The sequence below is a fragment of the Podarcis erhardii genome (genome assembly GCF_964252035.2).
Source record: "Podarcis erhardii genome assembly, chromosome: 1".
NCBI classification, from domain to species: Eukaryota; Metazoa; Chordata; class Lepidosauria; order Squamata; family Lacertidae; genus Podarcis; species Podarcis erhardii.
Window position 1 is genome coordinate 84305192 of NC_138497.1, and position 21633 is coordinate 84326824.

At 43.6% G+C, this 21633-nt stretch overlaps 3 protein-coding genes across 3 annotated transcripts; all 3 read right to left on the reverse strand.

Moving 5' to 3' along the window:
* Positions 1–3299: 3299 nt before the first annotated feature.
* On the reverse strand, positions 3300–4235 carry LOC309350954 (olfactory receptor 9G19-like; the record flags this gene model as incomplete). The annotated part of the gene is made up of 1 exon (XM_081878240.1): positions 3300–4235. One exon carries the CDS (start codon positions 4233–4235, stop codon positions 3300–3302), a length of 936 nt encoding a protein of 311 aa, XP_081734366.1.
* A 4902-nt stretch (positions 4236–9137) lies between these two features.
* On the reverse strand, positions 9138–10106 carry LOC309350712 (olfactory receptor 9G19-like; the record flags this gene model as incomplete). Its single annotated transcript, XM_081877804.1, has 1 exon — positions 9138–10106. The coding sequence occupies exon 1, from the start codon at positions 10089–10091 to the stop codon at positions 9138–9140; it is 954 nt and encodes a 317-aa protein (XP_081733930.1). The 5' UTR covers positions 10092–10106.
* Positions 10107–16947: 6841 nt separating this feature from the next.
* Positions 16948–17931, reverse strand: LOC309331242 (olfactory receptor 2G3-like; the record flags this gene model as incomplete). The annotated part of the gene is made up of 1 exon (XM_081843352.1): positions 16948–17931. The coding sequence occupies one exon, from the start codon at positions 17929–17931 to the stop codon at positions 16948–16950; it is 984 nt and encodes a 327-aa protein (XP_081699478.1).
* Between the last annotated feature and the right edge of the window lie 3702 nt (positions 17932–21633).

The window sequence follows — 21633 nt, forward strand, 5'->3', positions numbered from 1 at the left end:
TGATCGGTACGGCAAAGTACAGTACAAGGAGAGGCTTTGCCTTGCGTAGAGGACCTGTGCCACTATTTATTGCAATGCCCACTATATATAGAACCAAGAGACCGATTTATAAAACCCCTGCTCACGAATGGAACACACTCGAAAAGGGTGAAAGGGTGAAATGGCTGCTGAATTATACTGACGACTTCGTAACCTATAAAGTAGCACTATATGCGTTAGCAGCTAAGAAGATCAGGAGAAAAGAACTAGATAAAATAGCGGTCAATTGCAAAGGTGATTTGGACATTTAAGCTGGCACATTCTACCTGAGAACCCCTTGCTATTCTACCGTATGCAACAAATAATTTTTAGGAGAAGTGATTGTGGTTCATTGTATCTGCAGTGCCTGATGTTTTTATGGTTTTTTATGCTTATTGTTGCTATTCTTTGTTCCCTTTGTGAATGATGCCATGGCCATTGGCTAGTGCAATACATGGATGATGATGATGACAGAAAAAAGAGATGCTGGAATTCACCACAAACACCTCTCTCGTTCTCTAAGAATGGCAATGGCGCCCACCTGAGAGATGCCAGAACTGAGTTCTGGTGAGTTCCAAGAGAAAAAAAGCGCTGGGTTTACCTTTCTCTTCCCCCCTCCCGCAGTGGCGGAGGAAGAAGTGTGTGGTAGGTGCGGCCCACCTCGGGTGTCATCCCTGAGAGGGGATGATATCGCCGCCCCACCCCCTGGGACGCTCGCCCTGCCCCTGGGGCGGCTAGCCTCGACCCCGGGTGCACAGCATGTACATGGCTCCGGGTGCCAGAGCAGCTAGCTCCACCTCTGCCCCCACGGAGTCTTAGGTTTCTCGTTCCTCTACCACCAAAATATGCACCAATCTGGCTGTTCTGTTGCTGAATGCCGGATTGGTTCATAATATGATCTCACTGATCCAAGACTTGATAGTGGGTGGGGGAGCCAATGTGGTGTTTATCACCAAGACCTGAGTGAGGAAGCAGGGAGAAGTGGATCTTAACCCTTCTCTCTTAACCACAAAGCCCTCTCTCAAGGGTAGATCTTAACCCTTCTCTCACACAAAACGGGGTGGACCCTCACAGCTCTCATTGGGGCTTCCCTTTCTTCTCCGAGAGAGAGAAGGACTTTGGATTATCTGTCTATCATATATATATATATATTCAAAGTATTCACTCCAGGATGGCATCCAGCTGTTTCTCCTTCTGCTAGGCAATATTTCCCCAGTCTTCAGATCCAGACATTTCAGTTCATTCATTTTTCCTTTCGCACAAGAAGTCTAAAAGTGGTTCTTCAATGATTATTATCAATAAATGTCAACAGTAGTTTTTCTCCATTCCAGCATAACAACTTTCCTTCCAATGTTGAGGAACAATAAATGTTTCATCTTTATTCACAAAGGAATCTCTCCACTGTGGTCATATACCATATTGGCCTGAATATAAGCCTCACTTTCCCCCTAAATTCAGACCGTGAAAAATTAAAGTGTGGCTTATATTTGCGACCTTATGGTATGCAGCCAGGAGCGCGGGGCAAACAGCGCCAGGAGCCTAGCAAAGTGGTGCCTGCCCTGCACGTTGTCCCCCATCCTCTCCCCCAAGGCTGGGAAAGGAGAGAGTGAGGAAGAGGAAAGGATGCTGGCAACGCAGCACTGCTCCTCTCTCCCCCAGTATGCAGCCAGGAGCAGCGAGGAATGGAGCTGTTTATATTCGGGTATTTTTTTTCTTTTTTTTCTCCCCCCCCTCCAATTTTAAAAGTGTGGCTTATATTCGGGTGCAGCTTATATTTGGGCCAATACGGTATTAAAAGAGTAATCCATTCTAATGTTCATATTTGCAAATATAATAATGAGAATACAATGAGTTTGCATTTTTCATTTCATTAACACTGAGCTGACAACAGTGAACCCAAGATTTCTTTCCTAAGTGGATACATATAACCAATTCAGACTTCATAACTATATACATTGTTAGAATTTATTTGCCCTAAATACCACCACTTCTTACTAATCTGCACTGACTCTCATTTCACTTATTGTTGCCAACTTACAGCACAATCACAAGTCCTTGCTGCTGAAGGACGTTGGTGTAAGGTGGAGGAAGATAAGGATGAATCTGTCAATCTTAAATTCAGGTCTCCACATTTGCAATTTGCAATTTGGTGTTGATGTTTTTTTTAAAAAATTAAAATCCTCATGAAATTTTATCACCATTTTAGTGTTCAGTTTTGAGAAATATACACATTTTTGCAAAGACTACACTAATACAATGCATTTTTTTCTACACATTGTTTGACTAAAGAACAGCATCACAAAATTGGGAAAAGTGTGAATTTTGAAGGAGAGCTGTGTTTCTGTTCACATCTTGGTTCAAGAAGTGCAAATTAGGTACCGGTAGTTTCTCATTACCATGCAAACAAAACAGAACACCTCTCTTGGCCCTAGGCAGAGACCTCCCTCTACTGGGTTCTACTGCTCAGAGATTCTGCTGCCAAAGAGGCCACACATCATGCCCAGGTGATCAGAAACTTGAGTGGTTGAATCACACATGACATTCCGATTAGTCTGCTGCACACCTATCCTTTGCTTAATCAAAACCACCAGCAGTGGAATGCATGCTATTTAATTGTGTCACCAATGCTAATGCTGTATCCTTATTAAAGAGTCTCAAATATTTTCATAATGTCTTGGCCTGGGAGGTGTGGGGTTCCACCATTTCTGATTCCTCCTTATACATGCCCTGATGCGTTCCTTTCTGTGACTGCCTTAAACAGGAACAAAAGGTGTCTCTTCATTCTCTACCCTGTCTCCCTTCCACAGTTGTTATATCCCACATAACTTACCGTAGTTGACTAAGAGTTCTGAGGAGATCTGCAAGGCTAAGGTGAAAAAGAGAATCTTTACTTCTCACTTTTATAGGTGCCAACTCCCTGGGGCCTGGGTGTCCGAGCACCCACAAAATTCCTTATGATGGGCACTCATAAATTTCAGTGCCAGGGCTGCATGGCACCCATGGCCCCGGGCAACCACAGTCGTGGGGCCAAGTTGGCACTCCAGCTCACATTTCCTATGGGACAGATACCTCCATTTGAGACTAACACATATAAAATTGAAAGCTATCGGTCATGTGCACTTGAGAAGTTGACCATTTGAGTTTTCAAAACAGTGCTTCAAATGAGACTTTTGATATTTTAGATTAGAAGTTATGATGATAGCAGCATTCAGATATGGGTTACAAAACTATCTTACACACTTATTTCTGATCTATCAAGTTATCTTTACAGTCTCTTTAATTTAGAAATCTGTCCTCCTTGTCATCAACTTCTTCACAGCCTTTTTCACATCCTTGTTCCTTAAGCTATAAATCAGGGGGTTCAGCATGGGAAAGACCACTGTGTAGAATGTGGAAGCCCATTTTTCACTCCCAATGGCATAGCTGGAACTGGGGCGTGAGTAAATGAAGAGGATGGAGCCATAGTATAAGGTGACAGCTGTCAGGTGGGAAGCACATGTGGAGAAGGCTTTGTACTTGCCACCAGTGGAGGAGATTCTTAAGATAGCTGCCAGGATAAAGATATAGGAGGCAAGGATGAAGGCTGAAGGGGCAATGATGTTAACAGTCAGAAGGAAGTATACCATAGTCTGGTAATTCTCAGTCACATCACATGCCAGCATTATCAGAGGGGGTGCGTCACAGAAGAAGTCATCAATGACATTGCCATCACAGAAGCTCAACGAGAAGGTCTTACTGGTTCCAATAGTGGCATTGATGAACCCCCCTAGATATGAGAGGGCCACTAGTGCCGTGCACAACTTTTTGGACATGGCAGTGGCATAGGACAGTGGCTGAGCAATGGCCACATAACGGTCATAGGCCATGGCTGCCAGAAGGTAGCACTCGCTATAGGCAAGGGCAGCTGAGAAGAAGAATTGGGAGGCACAACCACCAAAGGAAATGCTCTTGTCTTCAGAGATGCAGTTCACCAAGATCTTTGGCGTATAGACGGAGGAATACCACAGATCCAGGAAGGAAAGGTTCCCAATGAAGAAATACATGGGCGTATAGAGGTGAGAGCTGCTGCAGATTAGAAGAATGAGTGCAATGTTCCCAGCTAGACTAGCTATATAAATTATGAGAAACACCACAAACAGTATCAGTTGCAGTTTGGGATTTGTTGTGAATCCCAAAAGGATGAATTCAGTGACTGTGGTGTGATTTCCTCCTTCCATGAATCTTCTGTCAATCATTGGCTGAAGGACCTGAAAACACACAGGACACTTAACACTTGGAATGGCACCATGGTATCCTATTAAAGCTCCTTTTCCTCAATATGTTCTGAATCAGAGAGCTCACAAGGGCAATTAAAAATGGGGAGGGAGGAGATTACTTGTTTAATGAGATTCTCACTAATACGCACTTCAGAATTATTTTGAGCTTTCAGATTTTTCACCTGCAACAAAGCCATGTTTTTACAAAGTATATATACCGTATTGGCCTGAATATAAGCTACACCTGAATATAAGCCGCACCTTTAGAATTCAATGGGGAAAAAGAAAACAAGACAATACCCGAATATAAGCCACTCCCTTAAAATTCTGCAGGCACTCACACCCATTCCATTTTACCACATATCTGTTTCAGCAGCAATATTGTAAAAGCCCTTTTTTGTAAGGTCTCGAAATTAAGCCACACTTTAACTGTTCACGGTGAGAATTTGGAAAAAAAGTGAGGCTTGTATTCAGGCCAATGTATAAAATACTTTCTAATCTGACACTTTTCTCAGTTTGTTTGTTTTTCAATCTGACTTTCCTGTTGTTATTTTGCAAAAAAGATTCCGAAGTATCTAGTGCAATGACTATGGCAGTTCAGACAAATGTATTATGAATGTGCTCTAATTTCTAGAGATCAGAAAATATCATTTAGAGTACAGAGAACTGACATAAGAAGATACATAGAGATACATAGAGTTCTGGCTCTATCAGTTACATGTTATGAGAGTTTGACCAGATTCATGGAACTCAATCTTTGTTCAGATTAAATAGATTGTTTTAATTATATATAGGAATATATTGCAATTGGACTGAGACGGGAACCCTCAAAACACTTGCTAGGATACACTATGACATTGTGTTGCAGATGCAACTTCTTTAACCAAACAGCACCAAAAGACTCAGCAATTAAATGTAAGAATATTAGTCCATTTGTGTATTCCCTTTCAATTCCAAGCTTCAATCATTGCTGATGTCATGATTTGTGAATTAACTTTATTTAAAGGCAATGGTGGTGAGCCATTAACATAATGCTAGAGGTGGATGTCATGTCTGCCCTGTCGGCCTGACTTCTGTCCTACTGAGTCACTAGAGAGGGGAGGACTGCTGGCCCATTCCCAATGTACCAAGTCAACAGCATCACAGTCCTTCCCCTCTCTATCCTGGTATGCTGCAGCAACTCATTTGGACAGAGATTGGCAGGGCTGTGCAGCCCTATGTATGTCTTTTGCAGACACGTGGTGGTTCCAGGTACTGATGTTCATCCCCTGCCACATCAAGACACACATGACCAGTTCAAAGAAGACTTGAATGCCATCCTTGTGTTTGCATCAGCATCAGCAGCAACAGCAGCGTAAGTGAAAAACCTACATGCCAATCTCCCCTGATGTATTTGGCTAATCGTATTTGAGGTCATATGAAGAAGAAGAAGAAGAAGAAGAGTTTGGACTTGATATCCCACCTTTCACTCCCCTTAAGGAGACTCAAAGTGGCTAACAATCTCCTTTCCCTTCCTCCCCCACAACAAACACTCTGTGAGGTGAGTGGGGCTGAGAGACTTCAGAAGAAGTGTGACTAGCCCAAGGTTACCCAGCAGCTGCATTTGGAGGAGTGGAGACGCAAACCCGGTTCCCCAGATTATGAGACTACCGCTCTTAACCACTACACCACACTGGCTCTCAGTTCACCCTATCCTCTTTCCTCCATGATGACTCATGCTTAGCTGCAAATCACCACCTAATGCTGCAGGCAAGACATGCATGTGAGAACAAGACAGAGAACAGAGGAGGGGAGCCCCTGTTGTTGTTGTTGTTGTTGAACCATTTTCTAAGGTAATCCTTTAATCAGATGGCGTTTTTAAAAATATATCTAGAGGTTTTCAGTTGTTATTCTGAAATCATACTCATCATAATCATTCTGGCACCAAAATTATGCAACCCTTTCAACTAACCAAGCCTCATTTCCTTACCTTATCCCAATGAGAGACCCCTTCTTGTTATTTCCAGGCTCTGCAAAGCTTTCCAAACTAGGATAAATAAAAATAGAACAAAGTTGCAGGGAAACTGGAAGCCAAATTTAGGTGTACTGGGTTATGCTCACATGGTTTTCTGTCGCTGGCCACTGATGGCCAATTATTGATAGAGAATGTCATTTTTCTCTTGGTGATAAGCTTAAAGTGTCTTCTGGCAGCACCATATGGAAGAACTGCAAGGTTGTGGAAAGTGTCTCTGTTCTGATGCTGAGCACTGGAACCAAGAGCTCTAGGGTCTATGTACCCTTTTCCTTGTTATACTAGAAAATCAATAGGTATCTTTAAAGATTTACTTTGAATATAACAGTGGGGAATATGACATTTTTAATTTCCTCAGACGAAGCTAATCTCAGTGTTCTTCTGTTCCATCACATCAAACAGTCCTGATTAGAAAGAGCGAGTGGATATTTATCCAGAAGGTTCTGATTCTCTCTCTCCCCCGGCCCCAGTGGTGCTATCAATGGGACTGCATTTCACAGCTCTGGTGCAATTAAAGGTTTGCATTTGGTGCCTGTTGCTCTCAGGTGGGTTGCTATATGATTATGTAGTTGGGTAAAGATTTGTTTACTCACTACATTCTTTGTAGAAGGAATAAGTGTTGTGAACATATTCCCTAGAGTTCATGAACTTGTATGTCCACACTCCACAGTCAACCATCCATCACAATTCCATTTTTGTGTCAAATTAATTACCTACACTTTGCACGCACACACAAAGGTAATATTTAGCTCACAACTTCTTGAGATTATTTGCACATAGATGCCCCTATGCACTTTGTTGATCTTAGCTCTTTAGTTCGGAGACATCTTGATATCACCCTGAGGCATGTGAAACCATGCAGAACTACAGGCCAATCATATAGGATGTGAGGCACCATGATGTTACTGAGATGTCTGAATAAAAGAACCCATGCAAGCATAAAAAAAGGCAATCATATACCATGTTGCATCATGACATATTGAATTCATGAATAATATTTATTTATTTATTTATTTATTTATTTATTTATTTACTTACTTACTTACTTACTTATTTACTTATTTACTTATTTACTTATTTACTTATTTACTTATTTACTTATTTACTTATTTACTTATTTACTTATTCATTCATTCATTCATTCCGCACCCATCAGAAACCTAATGGTGAACAAAAATTATGATAAGCATTTTGAGAACAGAGAGAAAAAAGGATTTCATCACAATCACATGTCCTTGCTCCTTAAGGATGTTGGTGTAAGGTGGAGGAAGATAACAATGAATCTATCAATCTTAATTTCAGGTTTCCACACTTCCAAAGCAATATTGAACTGGGTGTTGTTGGTTTTTGTTTTTTTAAAATAAATCCTCGTGAAAAATTATCACCATTTTAGTGTTCAGTTTTGAGAAATATACACATTTTTGCAAAGGCTCCCCTAATATAGTGCATTTTTTTCCTACACATGGTTTAACTAAAGAATAGCACCGCAAAATTGGGAAAAGTATGAATTTTGAAGGAGAGCTGTGTTTCTGTTTACATCTTGATTCAAGAAGTGCAAATTAGGTAGTTTCTCATTACCATGCAAACAAAACAGAACACCTCTCTTGGCCCTAGGCAGAGGCCTCCCTCTACTGGGTTCTACTGCTCAGAGATTCTGCTGCCACAGAGGCCACACATCATACCCACAGAAAATACAGGCGATCAGAAACTTGAGTGATTGAATCACACATGACATTCCAATTAATCTGCTGCACACCTATCCTTTGCTTAATCAAAACCACCAGAAGTGGAATGCATGCTATTTAATTGTGCCATCAATGCTAATGCTGTATCCTTATTGTTGTTGTTGTTTAGTTGTTTAGTCGTGTCCGACTCTTCGTGACCCCATGGACCAGAGCACGCCAGACAATCCTGTCTTCCACTGCCTCCCGCAGTTTGGTCAACTTATGTTGGTAGCTTTGAGAACACTGTCCAACCATCTTGTCCTCTGTGGTCCCCTTCTCCTTGTGCCCTCCATTTTCCCCAACATCAGGGTCTTTTCCAGGGAGTCTTCTCTTCTCATGAGGTGGCCAAAGTATTGGAGCCTCAGCTTCATGATCTGTCCTTCCAGTGAGCACTCAGGGCTGATTTCCTTCAGAATGGATCGGTTTGTCCATGGGACTCTCAAGAGTCTCCTCCAGCACCATAATTCAAAAGCATCAATTCTTCAGCCATCAGCCTTCTTTATTGTCCAGCTATCACTCCCATACATCACTACTGGGAAAACCAAAGCTTTAACTATATGGACCTTTGTCAGCAGGTATCATTATTAAGGAGTCCCAAATATTTCCATAATGTCTTGGCCTGGGAGGTGTGGGGTTCCACCATTTCTGATTCCTCCCTATACATGCCCTGATGCATTCCTTTCTGTGACTGCCTTAAACAGGAGCAAAAGGTGTCTCTTCATTCTCTACCCTGTCTCCCTTCCACAGTTGTTATATCCCACATAACTTACCGTAGTTGACTAAGAGTTCTGAGGAGATCTGCAAGGCTAAGGTGAAAAAGAGAAACTTTACTTCTCACTTTTATAGGTGCCAACTCCCTGGGGCCTGGGTGCCTGAACACCCACAAAATTCCTCATGATGGGCACTCAGTGCCAGGGCTGCATGGCACCCATGGCCCCGGGCACATATAAAATTGAAAGCTATCTATCAATCATATGCAGTTGAGAAGCCAACCATTTGAGTTTTCAATACAGTGCCTCAAATGAGACTTTTGATATTTTAGATTAGAAGTTATGATGATAATAGCATTCAGATATGTGTTACAAAACTACTGTACACACTTATTTCTGATCTTACAGTCTTTTTAATTTAGAAATCTGTCCTCCTTGTCATCAACATCTTCACAGCCTTTTTCACATCCTTGTTCCTTAAGCTATAAATCAGGGGGTTCAGCATGGGAAAGACCACTGTGTAGAATGTGGAAGCCCATTTGTCATGCTCCAAAGCATAGCTGGAACTGGGACGTGAGTAAATGAAGAGGATGGAGCCATAGTATAAGGTGACAGCTGTCAGGTGGGAAGCACATGTGGAGAAGGCTTTGTACTTGCCACCAGTGGAGCGGATTCTTAAGATGGCTGCTAGGATAAAGGCGTAAGAGGCAAGGATGAAGGCTGAAGGGGCAATGATGTTTAAAGTCAAGAGGACGTACAGCATAGTCTGGTAACTGTCAGTCACATCACATGCCAGCATTATCAGAGGGGGTGCGTCACAGAAGAAGTCATCAATGACATTGCCATCACAGAAGCTCAACGAGAAGGTTTTACTGGTTCCAACAGTGGCATTGATGAACCCCCCCAGATATGAGAGGACCACTAGCACTGTGCACAGCTTTTTGGACATGGCAGTGGCATAGGACAGTGGCTTAGCAATGGCCACATAACGATCATAGGCCATGGCTGCCAGAAGGTAGCATTCGCTATAGGCAAAGGCACCTGAGAAGAAGAATTGGGAAGCACAACCACCAAAGGAAATGCTCTTGTCTTCAGAGATGCAGTTCACCAAGATCTTTGGCGTATAGACGGAGGAATACCACAGATCCAGGAAGGAAAGGTTTCCAATGAAGAAATACATGGGCGTATGGAGGTGAGAGCTGCTGCAGATTAGAAGAATGAGTGCAATGTTCCCGGCTAGACTAGCTAGATAAATGATGAGAAACACCACAAACAGTACCAGTTGCAGTTTGGGATTTGTTGTGAATCCCAAAAGGATGAATTCAGTGACTGTGGTGTGATTTCCTCCTTCCATGAATCTTCTGTCAATCATTGGCTGAAGGACCTGAAAACACACAGGACACTTAACACTTGGAATGGCACCATGGTGTCCTATTAAAGCTCCTTTTCCTCAATATGTTCTCAATCAGAGAGCTCACAAGGGCAATTAAAAATGGGGAGGGAGGAGATTACTTCTTTAATGGGATTCTCACTAATATGCACTTCAAAATTATTTTGGGCTTTTTGATTTCTCACTTGTAACAAAGCTTTTTTTTTTTTTTACTAAGTAAAATACTTTTTAAACTGACACTTTTTGTCTCAGTTTCATCATTATTTTTAACCACTTCCTTTTTCATCTTTTGAAAAAAATATTTCTGAAGTGTCTAGTGCTGGTGACTATGGCTGTTCATACATATTATTATGTATTATTTAATACATGTGCTCTTATTTCTCTGTTTTCTAATTATTATATGCTCTAATTTCTCTGTTTTCTGATTATTATGCACTCTAATTTCTATGTTTTCTAATTATTATGCATTATTTAAATGTGCTCTAATTTCTAGAGATTAGAAAATATCGTTCAGAGTACAGAGAACTGACACAGGAAAATGCAGACTTCTGGACCTGTCAGTTACATATTGTGAGAGTTTGGCCAGACATGGCAATTATTCCATGTTCATATTAACTATTATTGTACATTTTATATTTGAATGTCTTACAAGAATATTGAGACAGGAACCCTGAAAACCCCTGTTAGTTTGCAAGGGTACACTGTGACATATTGGAGCAGATCTCACTTGTTTAATCAAACAGCACCAAAGGACTTAGTAAATAAACTTAAGAATATTAGTGCTTCTGCATCTTCCCACTCTGTTACATATAACTCAATGCTTCAATCATGATAAGGGAGATTGGTGTCCCACTTAATTTCTGATGACAAGAACTGTTAGTTAACTTTATTTAAAAGTGTTGGTTATGAGTTAATAACATAAAAGCAGGCATATGGTGACACTGCCCTGTTCACCAGACCTCTGTCTGACTGAGTCAGTGCAGCATACTGGGACTGAGAAGGGAAGGGGTGCTGTGGCAGTGATGCTGGTACAGTGCAAATGCTCTGGTGGAGCCAGTCTGGTGCTGCTGCTGGCACCTTTGCACCACACCTACCTCACAACCATCACATCCCTCCTCCTCTCTATCCCAGTGTGCTGCAGCAGTTTGTGTGGATGGAGATGGTGTGAGCTGTGGAGCCTCAGCATACACAGCCAATGGTTCCAGAAGGAGATGTTCTTTGGCAGCCACACCAAAAGACACACCTGATCAGTTCAAAGAAGGCTTGAATGCAAACCAGATGTTTGCATCCTCATCAGCTGCATGAGTGAAAAACCCACATGCTGATCTCCCTTCCTGTATTGGACTAATTGTGTTCGGAGGTGTTGCGGAAGTTCAGTCTGTGCTGTTCACCTGATGCTGCAGACAAGACATGCAATATAGAGAACAAAGGAGGTGGGGAAGAGACAGCCTCTGTTCTTTTTTTACCCTCTTCTAAGCTAACCATTGAATTACATGGAGTTTTTATAAAAGCTATCCAGACATCTTCAGTTCTAAAATCATAGTCATCATAATCATTCTGGCAACAGAACCATCAGTGCTTGAAGCCTGATTTCCTCACCTCATCAAATGCATTCAAGGAGAGAGCTCTTCTTTTTCTTTCAGATGCTGCAAGTCTTTCAAAGCTAGGACACATAAAAGAAAAGCGACATTGCATGAAAATGGGAAGTCAGTTTTGGGTGTGCTGGGTTATAAACACATGGTTTTCTGTTGCTTGCAAAGAATGGCTCTGGTGTCTGTGTCCCCTTTTCCTTGTTATACTGGAAAGTAAGTAGGCATCATTCCACACATAATGCATGGGATTCTAGAAATGTTGTAATTGGAATATAAAAAGGGAAAGATGGCATTAGAAATCTTCTCAGAAGAAGCTGATCTCAGTGTGTACTTCTGTTCCTTCATGCCAAATAATCCTGACTGCCAAGGGTAGGTGGGGAGAACGTTCTCTTTTTCTGAAGGTCTTCTTCCCAGTGTGCTGTCAGTGGGGTGGCATTTCAGAGGTCTGGTTCAATTAAAAGCTTGCATTTGGTGTTTGTTGCTCTCAGGTGGGCTGCTATATGATAATTGTGTAAAGATTTGTTTACTTACTCTATCCCTTGGGGAGGGAATAAGTCTTGTGAACATCTTCCCTAGAGTTCATTAACTTGCATGAGGCACCTACATTGTGTTTATCTTTATGATTTCAACAAGAAAAAGCAGCAAATGTAAGGGCTGCAGATCCATTAGAAGTCCATATTATTTGGGAGCTTCGACAAATATTCATTAGTTTTTAATTTTCAGCTGAAATCATTGAATCGTAGAATTGTAGAGCTGGAAGGGATCAGAAGGGTCATCTAGTCCAACCCCCTGCAAAGCGCAGGAATCTCAGCTAAAGCATCCATGACTGATGGCCACCCAACCTCTGCTTAAAGACCTCCAAGGAAGGAGAGTCCACAACCTCATGAGGAAGACTGTTCCACTGTCAAACAGCTCTTACTATCAGAAAGTTAGTCAGAATCTCCTTTCTTGTATCTTGAAGGTATTGGCTCAAGTTCTATCCTCCAGAGCAGCACAAAACAAATTTGCTCCATCTTCCATGTGACAGCCCTTGAGATATTTGAAGATTGCAACCACATCTCCTCTCAGTCTCTTTTCCAGGCTAAACATACCCAGCTCCTTCAACCTTTGTTGAACCTTTGTTTCCAGCCCCTTAATCATCTTGGTTTCCCTCCTCTGCACATTATATATTTGGGTGGTTTGTGTGTGTGTGTGGGGGGGTTTCATCTGGTGCTGAAGTGACTTCAAAGCAATCCATTACAATCTGTTGCAGCCTAACAGGATGGCCCTGTGGAGTCTCAGTCTCTCTCTCTCTCTCTCTCTCTCTCTCTCTCTCTCTCTCTCACACACACACACACACGAATTTGTAAATGTAACTGTGCTTGGCTACCCAGAACTTGACCTTTCACACATCCTTTCAAACACATGCATTTGAAGAGGAGGAAATGTGAACTTGTTTATTCTCTTTGACTTCTCAGTGGATTTTGATACCTTCAACAATGATATCCTTCTGAAGCAGGTGTCTGAGTAAGGGGTGGGCAGCTCTACTTTGAAGTGGTTCTGGTCCTGCTTGGATGGTCATTTCCAGAGGCTGTTGCTTGGGGAGTGCTCTTCAAAGTGGGGTTCCTCAGGATTCAATTTTATCCCCTGAGGTACTGCTAGTGTGTGGTTCCTTAGACCAAATAGATGGGAGGTTGTCTGCTCTTTATGGGATTACACTTCTTCTGAAGGAGCGGGTACATAGCTTGGGGGTATTTCTGGACCCTTTACTGATGCTTGAGGCTCATGTGGTTTCAGAGGCATGGAGTGCTGTCCACCAGCTTGGCTAGTGGACCAGTAATGCCCCTATGTGGACAGGGATAAGCTAACTACTGTTGTCTGTGCTCTGGTAACCTCTAGGTTAGATTATTGCAATGTGTTATATGTTGGGCTGCCTCTGAAAACTGTTCAGAAACTTCAGCTGGCACAACTTTGGTGGCCAGATTGCTCACTGGGGCAAGATGGTTTGAGCATATTACACTGATCCTGGCCCAACTACACTGGCTGCCAATTAGTTTCTGGGCCCAATTCAAAGTGCTGGTTTTGACCCCAAAAACCTTAAATGGCTCAGGACTGCAATACCTCAAGGCCTCTCTCCATATGAATCAAACTGGACCCTACAATCATCCTCTGAGGCCCTTCTTTGTGTTCCTCCTCCAAGAGAGGTCCAGATGGTGGAAACACAAGTTTCCTGCAGTAGCTCTCCAATTGCAGAATGCTTTCGCAGATAATTTCCACTGGTGTCTTCATTACCTTTAGGCATCAGGTGAAAACGTTCCTCTTCAACCAGACCTTGGGCTAACTAACATCCTATATCCTTTTAAATGTGTTCATGGGAGGGAATGGGGGAAGGGTTTTATTTGTTTTTTCTTTGTTTTTGTTCTTGTTTTTATTACGTATTTTGTGTTTTTATCTTGTATTTTTATGCTGTGAACCTCCCTGAGATCTACAGATGAAGGGAACTATGCAAGTTAAATAAGTGAGTAAGCCAGTAAGAGTTTTGGATTTGGATTTGGATATCCCGCTTTATCACTACCCGAAGGAGTCTCAAAGTGGCTAACAATATCCTTTCCCTTCCTCCCCCACAACAAACACTCTGTGAGGTGAGTGGGGCTGAGAGACTTCAGAGAAGTGTGACTAGCCCAAGGTCACCCAGCAGCTGCATGTGGAGGAGTGGAGATGCAAACCCAGATTATGAGTCTATCACTCTTAACCACTACACCACACTGGCTCGTAAGTCAGTCAGTCAGTCAGTCAGTCAATCAATCAATCAATCAATCAATCAATCTAATAATTTTTATTTATATCCTGCCCTCCCCAGCTGAAGCCGGGCTCAGGGCGGCTAACAACAATAAAACAGTACAACAGTACAACACAACACAACACTCTAAAATCATTCATTATAAAATTAATTCAAATCAAACCCCACGAAGATTGCCGAAGGAGGGAGTCAGGCTGTGCCCTGGCCAAAGGCCTGGTGGAACAGCTCTGTCTTGCAGGGCCTGCGGAAAGATGTCAAGTCCCGCAGGGCCCTAGTCTCTTGTGACAGAGTGTTCCACCAGATCGGAGCCACAGCCGAAAAAGCCCTGGCTCTAGTTGAGGCCAGCCTAAAGTCTCTGTGGCCTGGGACCTTCAAGATGTTTTTATTTGAAGACTGTAAGTTTCTCTGTGGGACATACCAGGAGAGGCAGACCCGTAGGTACGAGGGTCCTAGGCCGTATAGGGCTTTAAAGGTTAAAACCAGCTCCTTAAACCTGATCCTGTACTCCACCGGGAGCCAGTGCAGCTGGTATAGCACCGGGTGAATGTGATCTCGCAGCGAGGACCCCGTAAGGAGCATTCTGCACCCGCTGGAGTTTCTGGGTCAGTCTCAAGGGCAGCCCCACGTAGAGCGAGTTACAATAATCCAGTCTGGAGGTGACTGTCGCGTGGATCACAGTGGCTAGGTCAGGGCGAGAGAGGTAAGGAGCCAACTGCTTAGCTTGGCGGAGATGGAAAAATGCCACCTTTGTTATAGCTGCAATCTGTGCCTCCATGGAAAGGGAGGTGTCAAAGATTACACCCAAACTCTTAACGGACGGTGCTGGCACTAATTGCGCCCCTGCAAGAGATGGGAGTTGCCCCCCCCAATCCCATATCGTCCCGTCCCAGCCACAGGACCTCTGTCTTCGAAGGATTTAGCTTCAACCGGCTCCAGCCACAGCTTCCAAACATCTGGTCAGTGTGTCTGGGGCCGAGTCAGGATGGCCATCCATCAACAGATAGAGTTGGGTGTCATCAGCATACTGATGGCAGCCCAGCCCAAAACTCCGGACAAGCTGGGCGAGGGGGCACATAAAGATGTTGAAAAGCATCGGGGAGAGTATTGCACCCTGAGGCACTCCATACATCAAGGAGTGGCGCAATGACAGTTCCCTCCCAAGCGCCACCCTCTGTCCCCGACCAGAGAGAAACGAGCGCAGCCATTGAAGGACTGTGCCCTGGATCCCCACATCGGCAAGGCGGTGCCAGGAGTAAGTGATCGACCATGTCAAAAATAAATAATGACAACCATCTGGCCACAAACAGACAAGGATTCCTTGGATCAAACTTTCTTTTTATGCATGGGATTCATCAATGAGATTTATATGCTCATAAATAACAAAAAGTTCTCTGAGAAATGTCCAGAAAAAAACAACAACTACCAGCTCATTGGCATCAGTTGTCTCGCCAGAACATATTTCACATCCTTGCACCTAGTTGTGAGTCACAGAGTCACACTGGGGATGCTGACACCTCGTCCTTATCTGATTTAGTGAAGGTGGTCTTCAGCATGGTGTTGGAGAACCCTAGGACCAGTGTGCTATTTTTCTAGACTCACCATGAATGACTCTCTTGTTCTTTTAGAATGGCAATGGTGCCCATCTGAGAGGAGCTAGAACTGTGTTCCAGTGAGTCCCAACTGGGAAAAAAAAGCCCTGACTAGGACTGCTGACTATTGTTTAGGGGACTTCATTGTCATTGTGTATGCTGATGACCAGCTCTCACTGGTCTAGCTTGGGCCTTCATGACCACTATAATAGGCTGATGAAAGACACTCTGTGCCACTGAAACCACCTGAGCTTCAAGCAATAGCAAAGGGTCCAGAAGTACCCACTCCTTCAGAAGAAGTGTAACCCCATCAAGAGCAGGTAACCTCCCATCCATTCAGTCTAGGGAACCACCCAGAAACAGTGCCTTAGTCTTGTCTGAATTGAGCTACAGTTGTTGCCTCTCATCCAATCCATTATCAAGGCAAGACAATAGTCCAGCACATCCCCAGCCACAACTGCAGATGTAAAGGGGAAGTAGAGCTGTGTGTCATCAGCATATTTATGACAACATATTCCAAAACTCTGGATAACCCCACTCAGTGGTTTCATGTTAAACAACAAAGGGGATGAAACTGAACCCTTAGGAACCCCACTTTGAAGGCTCCATGGGGCTAAAGAGCACTCCCCAAGCATCACCCTCTGGAAATGACCATTCAAGCTGGACTGGAACCACTTCAAAGGGGAGCTGCCCATCCCTAACTCAAACACCCGCTCCAGAAGTGGCTAATGGCATTGAAAGCTACTGAGAGTTCAAGGAGAATTAACAGGGACACATTTCCCTTGTCTCTCTCCTGGCAGAGGTCATCATACAGGGTGGAACCTGGCTTAAATCCCGACTGACATGTCCATCATTCATTAGTGAGATTTATATGTTGCTTAATAACAAAAAGTTATTTCTGGATACCATCTGGTCAGAAAAACCCATTTTCTTATTAGCACCAATGGTCTCTTCAGAGCATGTTTCACATCCTTGTTCCTCAGGCTATATATCAGGGGGTTAAGCATGGGCATTATAATTGTATAAAACAAAGCAATCACTTTGTCCCTGTCTCGTGAGGACTTTGACCTTGGTCGCATGTACATGAAGATGGCTGTCCCATAAAATATGGTGACAACAGTGAGGTGGGATGCACAGGTAGAGAATGCCTTGGCCCTTCCTTGGGCAGTTTGTATCCGCAGCACAGCTAAGAAAATGTAGGTGTAGGAGACAATAATGAACAGGAAGGGAATGAAGACTATGATAATGCTGAAAACAAAGACAACCATTTCAGCAAGGTAAGTGTCAGTGGAAGCCAAAGACAGCACTGCTGGCACCTCACAGAAATAATGGTTCAAGATGTTAGGACCACAGAAAGGCAATTGTAAGGTGAAAATGTTAATAATCATGGAGCTCATCAAACTGCTGCACCAGCAAAAAGCAGCCAGCTGAGCACAGAGCTTCCAGTTCATGATGGCCGTGTAAAGCAAAGGCTGACAGATTGCCACATACCGATCATAAGCCATGACGCCAAGCAGAAAGCACTCTGTCATGCCAAACGCCAGGGAAAAATACATCTGGATCGCACAACCCCAGAATAAGATAGTTTTCCTTCTGGTCACAAGGTTCATCAGCATCTGGGGGACATTGGTGGAGACATAATAAATGTCTAAGAAAGACAAATTGATAAGGAAGAAGTACATGGGTGTATGAAGCCGAGGGTAAGTGCTGACAACTGAGATGATGATGACATTCCCAAACACTGTGAACAGATAACAAGCCAGAAACACCACAAAGAGCACCAGCTGCACCCTTGGTTGATTGGAGAACCCCAAAAATATGAACTCGGTCACAAATGTTTTGTTGCAACCAACCATTTTCATTCACATTTAATCTGTGAGGAGGATAAGGGAAAACAGCAGATGAAGTGAAGTGCAGAATCAGCACCTAGTGACATATACTGTTCCTGGTCTTTGATGCTCACTGAAGAGATGAGAATGGCAACCCTTGCAAATTTCCTTGTACTCTATGGATGCTCCACTGCTGGGGAAAAAACTTACCTTTCCATGAGAAAAAACCACAATGCAGCTCTGTGTCTTAATGATAGTGTTTGAAATGGAGACAAGGAAGTAGCATTTCAATGGTGGGGTGAATGCTAAATTGATGTTCCAAGACCTCTCTTCCAATTTCTTGGCAGTTTTCTTTCTCTGCAAAAGAGACATCCATTTTTCTGCAGACATCCATTTTTTGCAGGCGACTTTAGAAAGCATAAGCTTTCAGTAAGTATGGGGTTCCACCCCACCTCACCCCTGATTAAGTATTTCCCCACTGCTCTGTTGCTTCCATGTTCTGCTTCCTAATCTGAAAAAATGCATGGGAGGAGCTGCTCTATGATGTCTTCCCTGTTTGGAAAAGTGTAGGAAACCAGGAATCAGGCTACTGAGAGCCTCAGAATTTGGGGGTTTGGGGTGGTGTTTTTTTGAAGGGAAGTCCTTCCTTTCATCTTTCAGAATGCCCTCCCCCATTTCTTTAACAGCAGAAGAGACTTCATTTGCAAAACAGCAACAATGAATAGCTGTCAGAAGCATGGTGGACAGCTTTCTCACCACCCAGCACTTACAGGAAAGCTGAACCAAAGATTTTCAGGAAGCAGGGGCTCCCAGGAAGGCTGCAAGCCACTAGAGAGATGCTTTGTACAGTGAAAGAAAGGACAGCCATACAAACACCCCTTGATAATCTTAAAAGTAAGATAAGCACAACAAGCCCACACCTCAAATGTAATTTCTTTTCTTGTTAATTTATAGAATGCTCTGAAAATCAGAGGAAAGTGTTGGTACAATACAAGTTTCTAGGTCCTAGCCATAAGTCAGTTGACTGCAGGAATTCGTAAGTAAGGGGATGGTTAAGTGGAAAGGATGAGTAGACAGAACCTGCAAAATCCCAGACTGTAGTCCACGAACACTTATGTAGCCATCAATATGTTGGTTTTTAAGGTACTACAAGACTTTTTTGTTATTGTGCTGCAACAAACCTAACACAGCTATCCTTCTGGAAATTGTTGTATGTGGAACCAGTTCCCAGTGATTATAAAAACATAGTGCACATTGGTGACTTCCTGTTGTTATTAAAGGAACAAACTAGATAAAATTAAAACATTCACATTTTGCCCCATTTTCGCAACACAGTTAGGAAGCAGTTATATTACCTGGAGTTCTGTAACTGCCCTGCCGCTTCCCAGAAACACACTCCACACTCCACCCCCCACCCCAAAACCCACCCAACAATCGCTGAGCTGAAAAGTTACTGTCAAGGATCCTTTCTTACTCCTCCATTATGTTACTGCAGAGGAATAAACAGGATGGAAAGCAAAGGTTATAGAAAAGTAGGAGAAGCACTTGGGATTTGATGTCTCTGAAGAATCACCTCATATTAGTCTGTTACAGCAAACACATACAAAGAAATATTGTGACACAATAAAACAGAGGGCTTGGAACCTCTGGTTGTGGGCCAGATTAGGCCTGGTGGGGGTTGCAGTTTGGCCTGCCAGGGCGTTTTCTCCAAACCACATCCACTTGCCCCACACCTGATGTCATGTGCACAGCAGGTAGAGATGCAATAGCAGATTGGGGGCCAAAAAGTGTGCTTCCAATTGCTTCATTGCAAATGAGTCTAGTTGTCAGTGCTGATCAGTGATGATAACAACAAGCCCCCTGGTTCCTCTCTGAAATTTAGAAATATTAGAGCTGCTTCTCTTCAGAGAGAGGCGGGGTTGCATGTGGGCCTCGCACTTCCTGCCTTTCAGCGCGAGGGGGGGGGTTATGTTTAGGCCCCCGCATCACAGGGAGCCCTGGCGCGCGTCATGACCACAGCAGGCCAATCCAGCCGGCTGGGGGGCGTGGCTTGCCACATGAAAGCAACTGCGCACTCAGGAGATTTCCCTCTCTAATCCTGGCTTCCACGGATCTCCCGCCCTCCCACCCTTTTTTCTGGTGTTCCTCACCTTGACCTTGCTATGGACTTCGGTTGGTCGCCTGCTGAAGGGGCCTGGTAGGAATATTTCCATTTGGCAGATTGGCACCAGCCACTTGGTTTTCACCTACCTCGTAGCAAATTGACACAACTTTGTAAGGTTGGGTGGTTAGGCATTGGAAAAGCTTGGTTTATGGGAGGGGAGGTTGTGGCCATCACCTAACTCTGCCCTTTAAGGGTATTCCATTAAAGGAATCCGGGGGTCATGGTTCCTGTCCGAAACCCAGGTGGTGGCTAGGGCCATGGCACAAACTTTCTGGTTACCTTGGGGGAGCTCCTGGTTGATGTACATCAGCAGGGCTCCCCCTTGTTGTTGCTGTTGTTTAGTCGTCTAGTCGTGACCGACTCTTCGTGACCCCAGGGACCAGAGCACGCCAGGCACTTTTGTCTTCCACTGCCTCCCACAGTTTAGTCAAACTCATGCTGGTAGCTTTGAGAACACTGTCCATCCATCTCATCTTCTGTCGTCCCCTTCTCCTTGTGCCCTCCATCTTTACCAACATCAGGATCTTTTCCAGGGAGTCTTCTCTTCTCATGAGGTGGCCAAGGTATTGGAGTCTCAGCTTCACGATCTGTCCTTCCAGTGACCACTCAGGGCTGATTTCCTTAAGAATGGATAGGTTTGATCTTCTTGCAGTCCATGGGACTCCCAAGAGTCTCCTCCAGCACCATAATTCAAAAGCATCAATTCTTCGGCGATCAGCCTTCTTTATGGTCCAGCTCTCACTTCCATACATCACTACTGGGAAGACCATAGCTTTAACTATACGGACCTTTGTTGGAAAGGTGATTTCTCTGCTTTTTAAGATGCTGTCTAGGTTTGTCATTGCTTTTCTCCCAAGAAGCAGGCGTCTTAATTTCATGGCTGCTGTCACCATCTGCAGTGACCATGGAGCTAAAGAAAGTGAAATCTCTCACTGCCTCCATTTCTTCCCCTTCTATTTGCCAGGAGGTGATGGGACCAGTGGCCATGATCTTTGTTTTTTTGATGTTGAGCTTCAAACCATATTTTGCACTCTCCTCTTTCACCCTCATTAAAAGGTTCTTTAACTCCTCCTCACTTTCTGCCATCAATGTTGTGTCATCTGCATATCTGAGGTTGTTGATATTTCTTCCGGCAATCTTAATTCCGGCTAGGGATTCATCCAGCCCAGCCTTTTGCATGATCCCCCTACAGGTGGTTAACCCTTGTGAGACTTCCTGCATGGCAGGCAGGAGTCAGATATCGTTGGGTCCAATACCTAAAGCCAATACCACTCACATTCTGTAACCAATAAAAGTTGTGGTCTTTTTTCTCCCATTAACCTACAGTAAAATACCAATGTCCATGTGTTTTATTTCATCAAAGGAGGGGGTACAGGGCCTTGCGTGCAACTATAGTTTAAACAGGAATACATGTCAACATAGAGAAGCTGTGTGCCAGGTGACTTGAGTGTGTACTCATTCTGCTGCCCAGGTGCTAAGGACCTTGGGCAATTTCAAGCCCCTTTTCTCTCTTATTTTCTCTCATCTTAAAATGGGCTAGGGTTGGGGAACCATTCAGATAGAAGACTCCA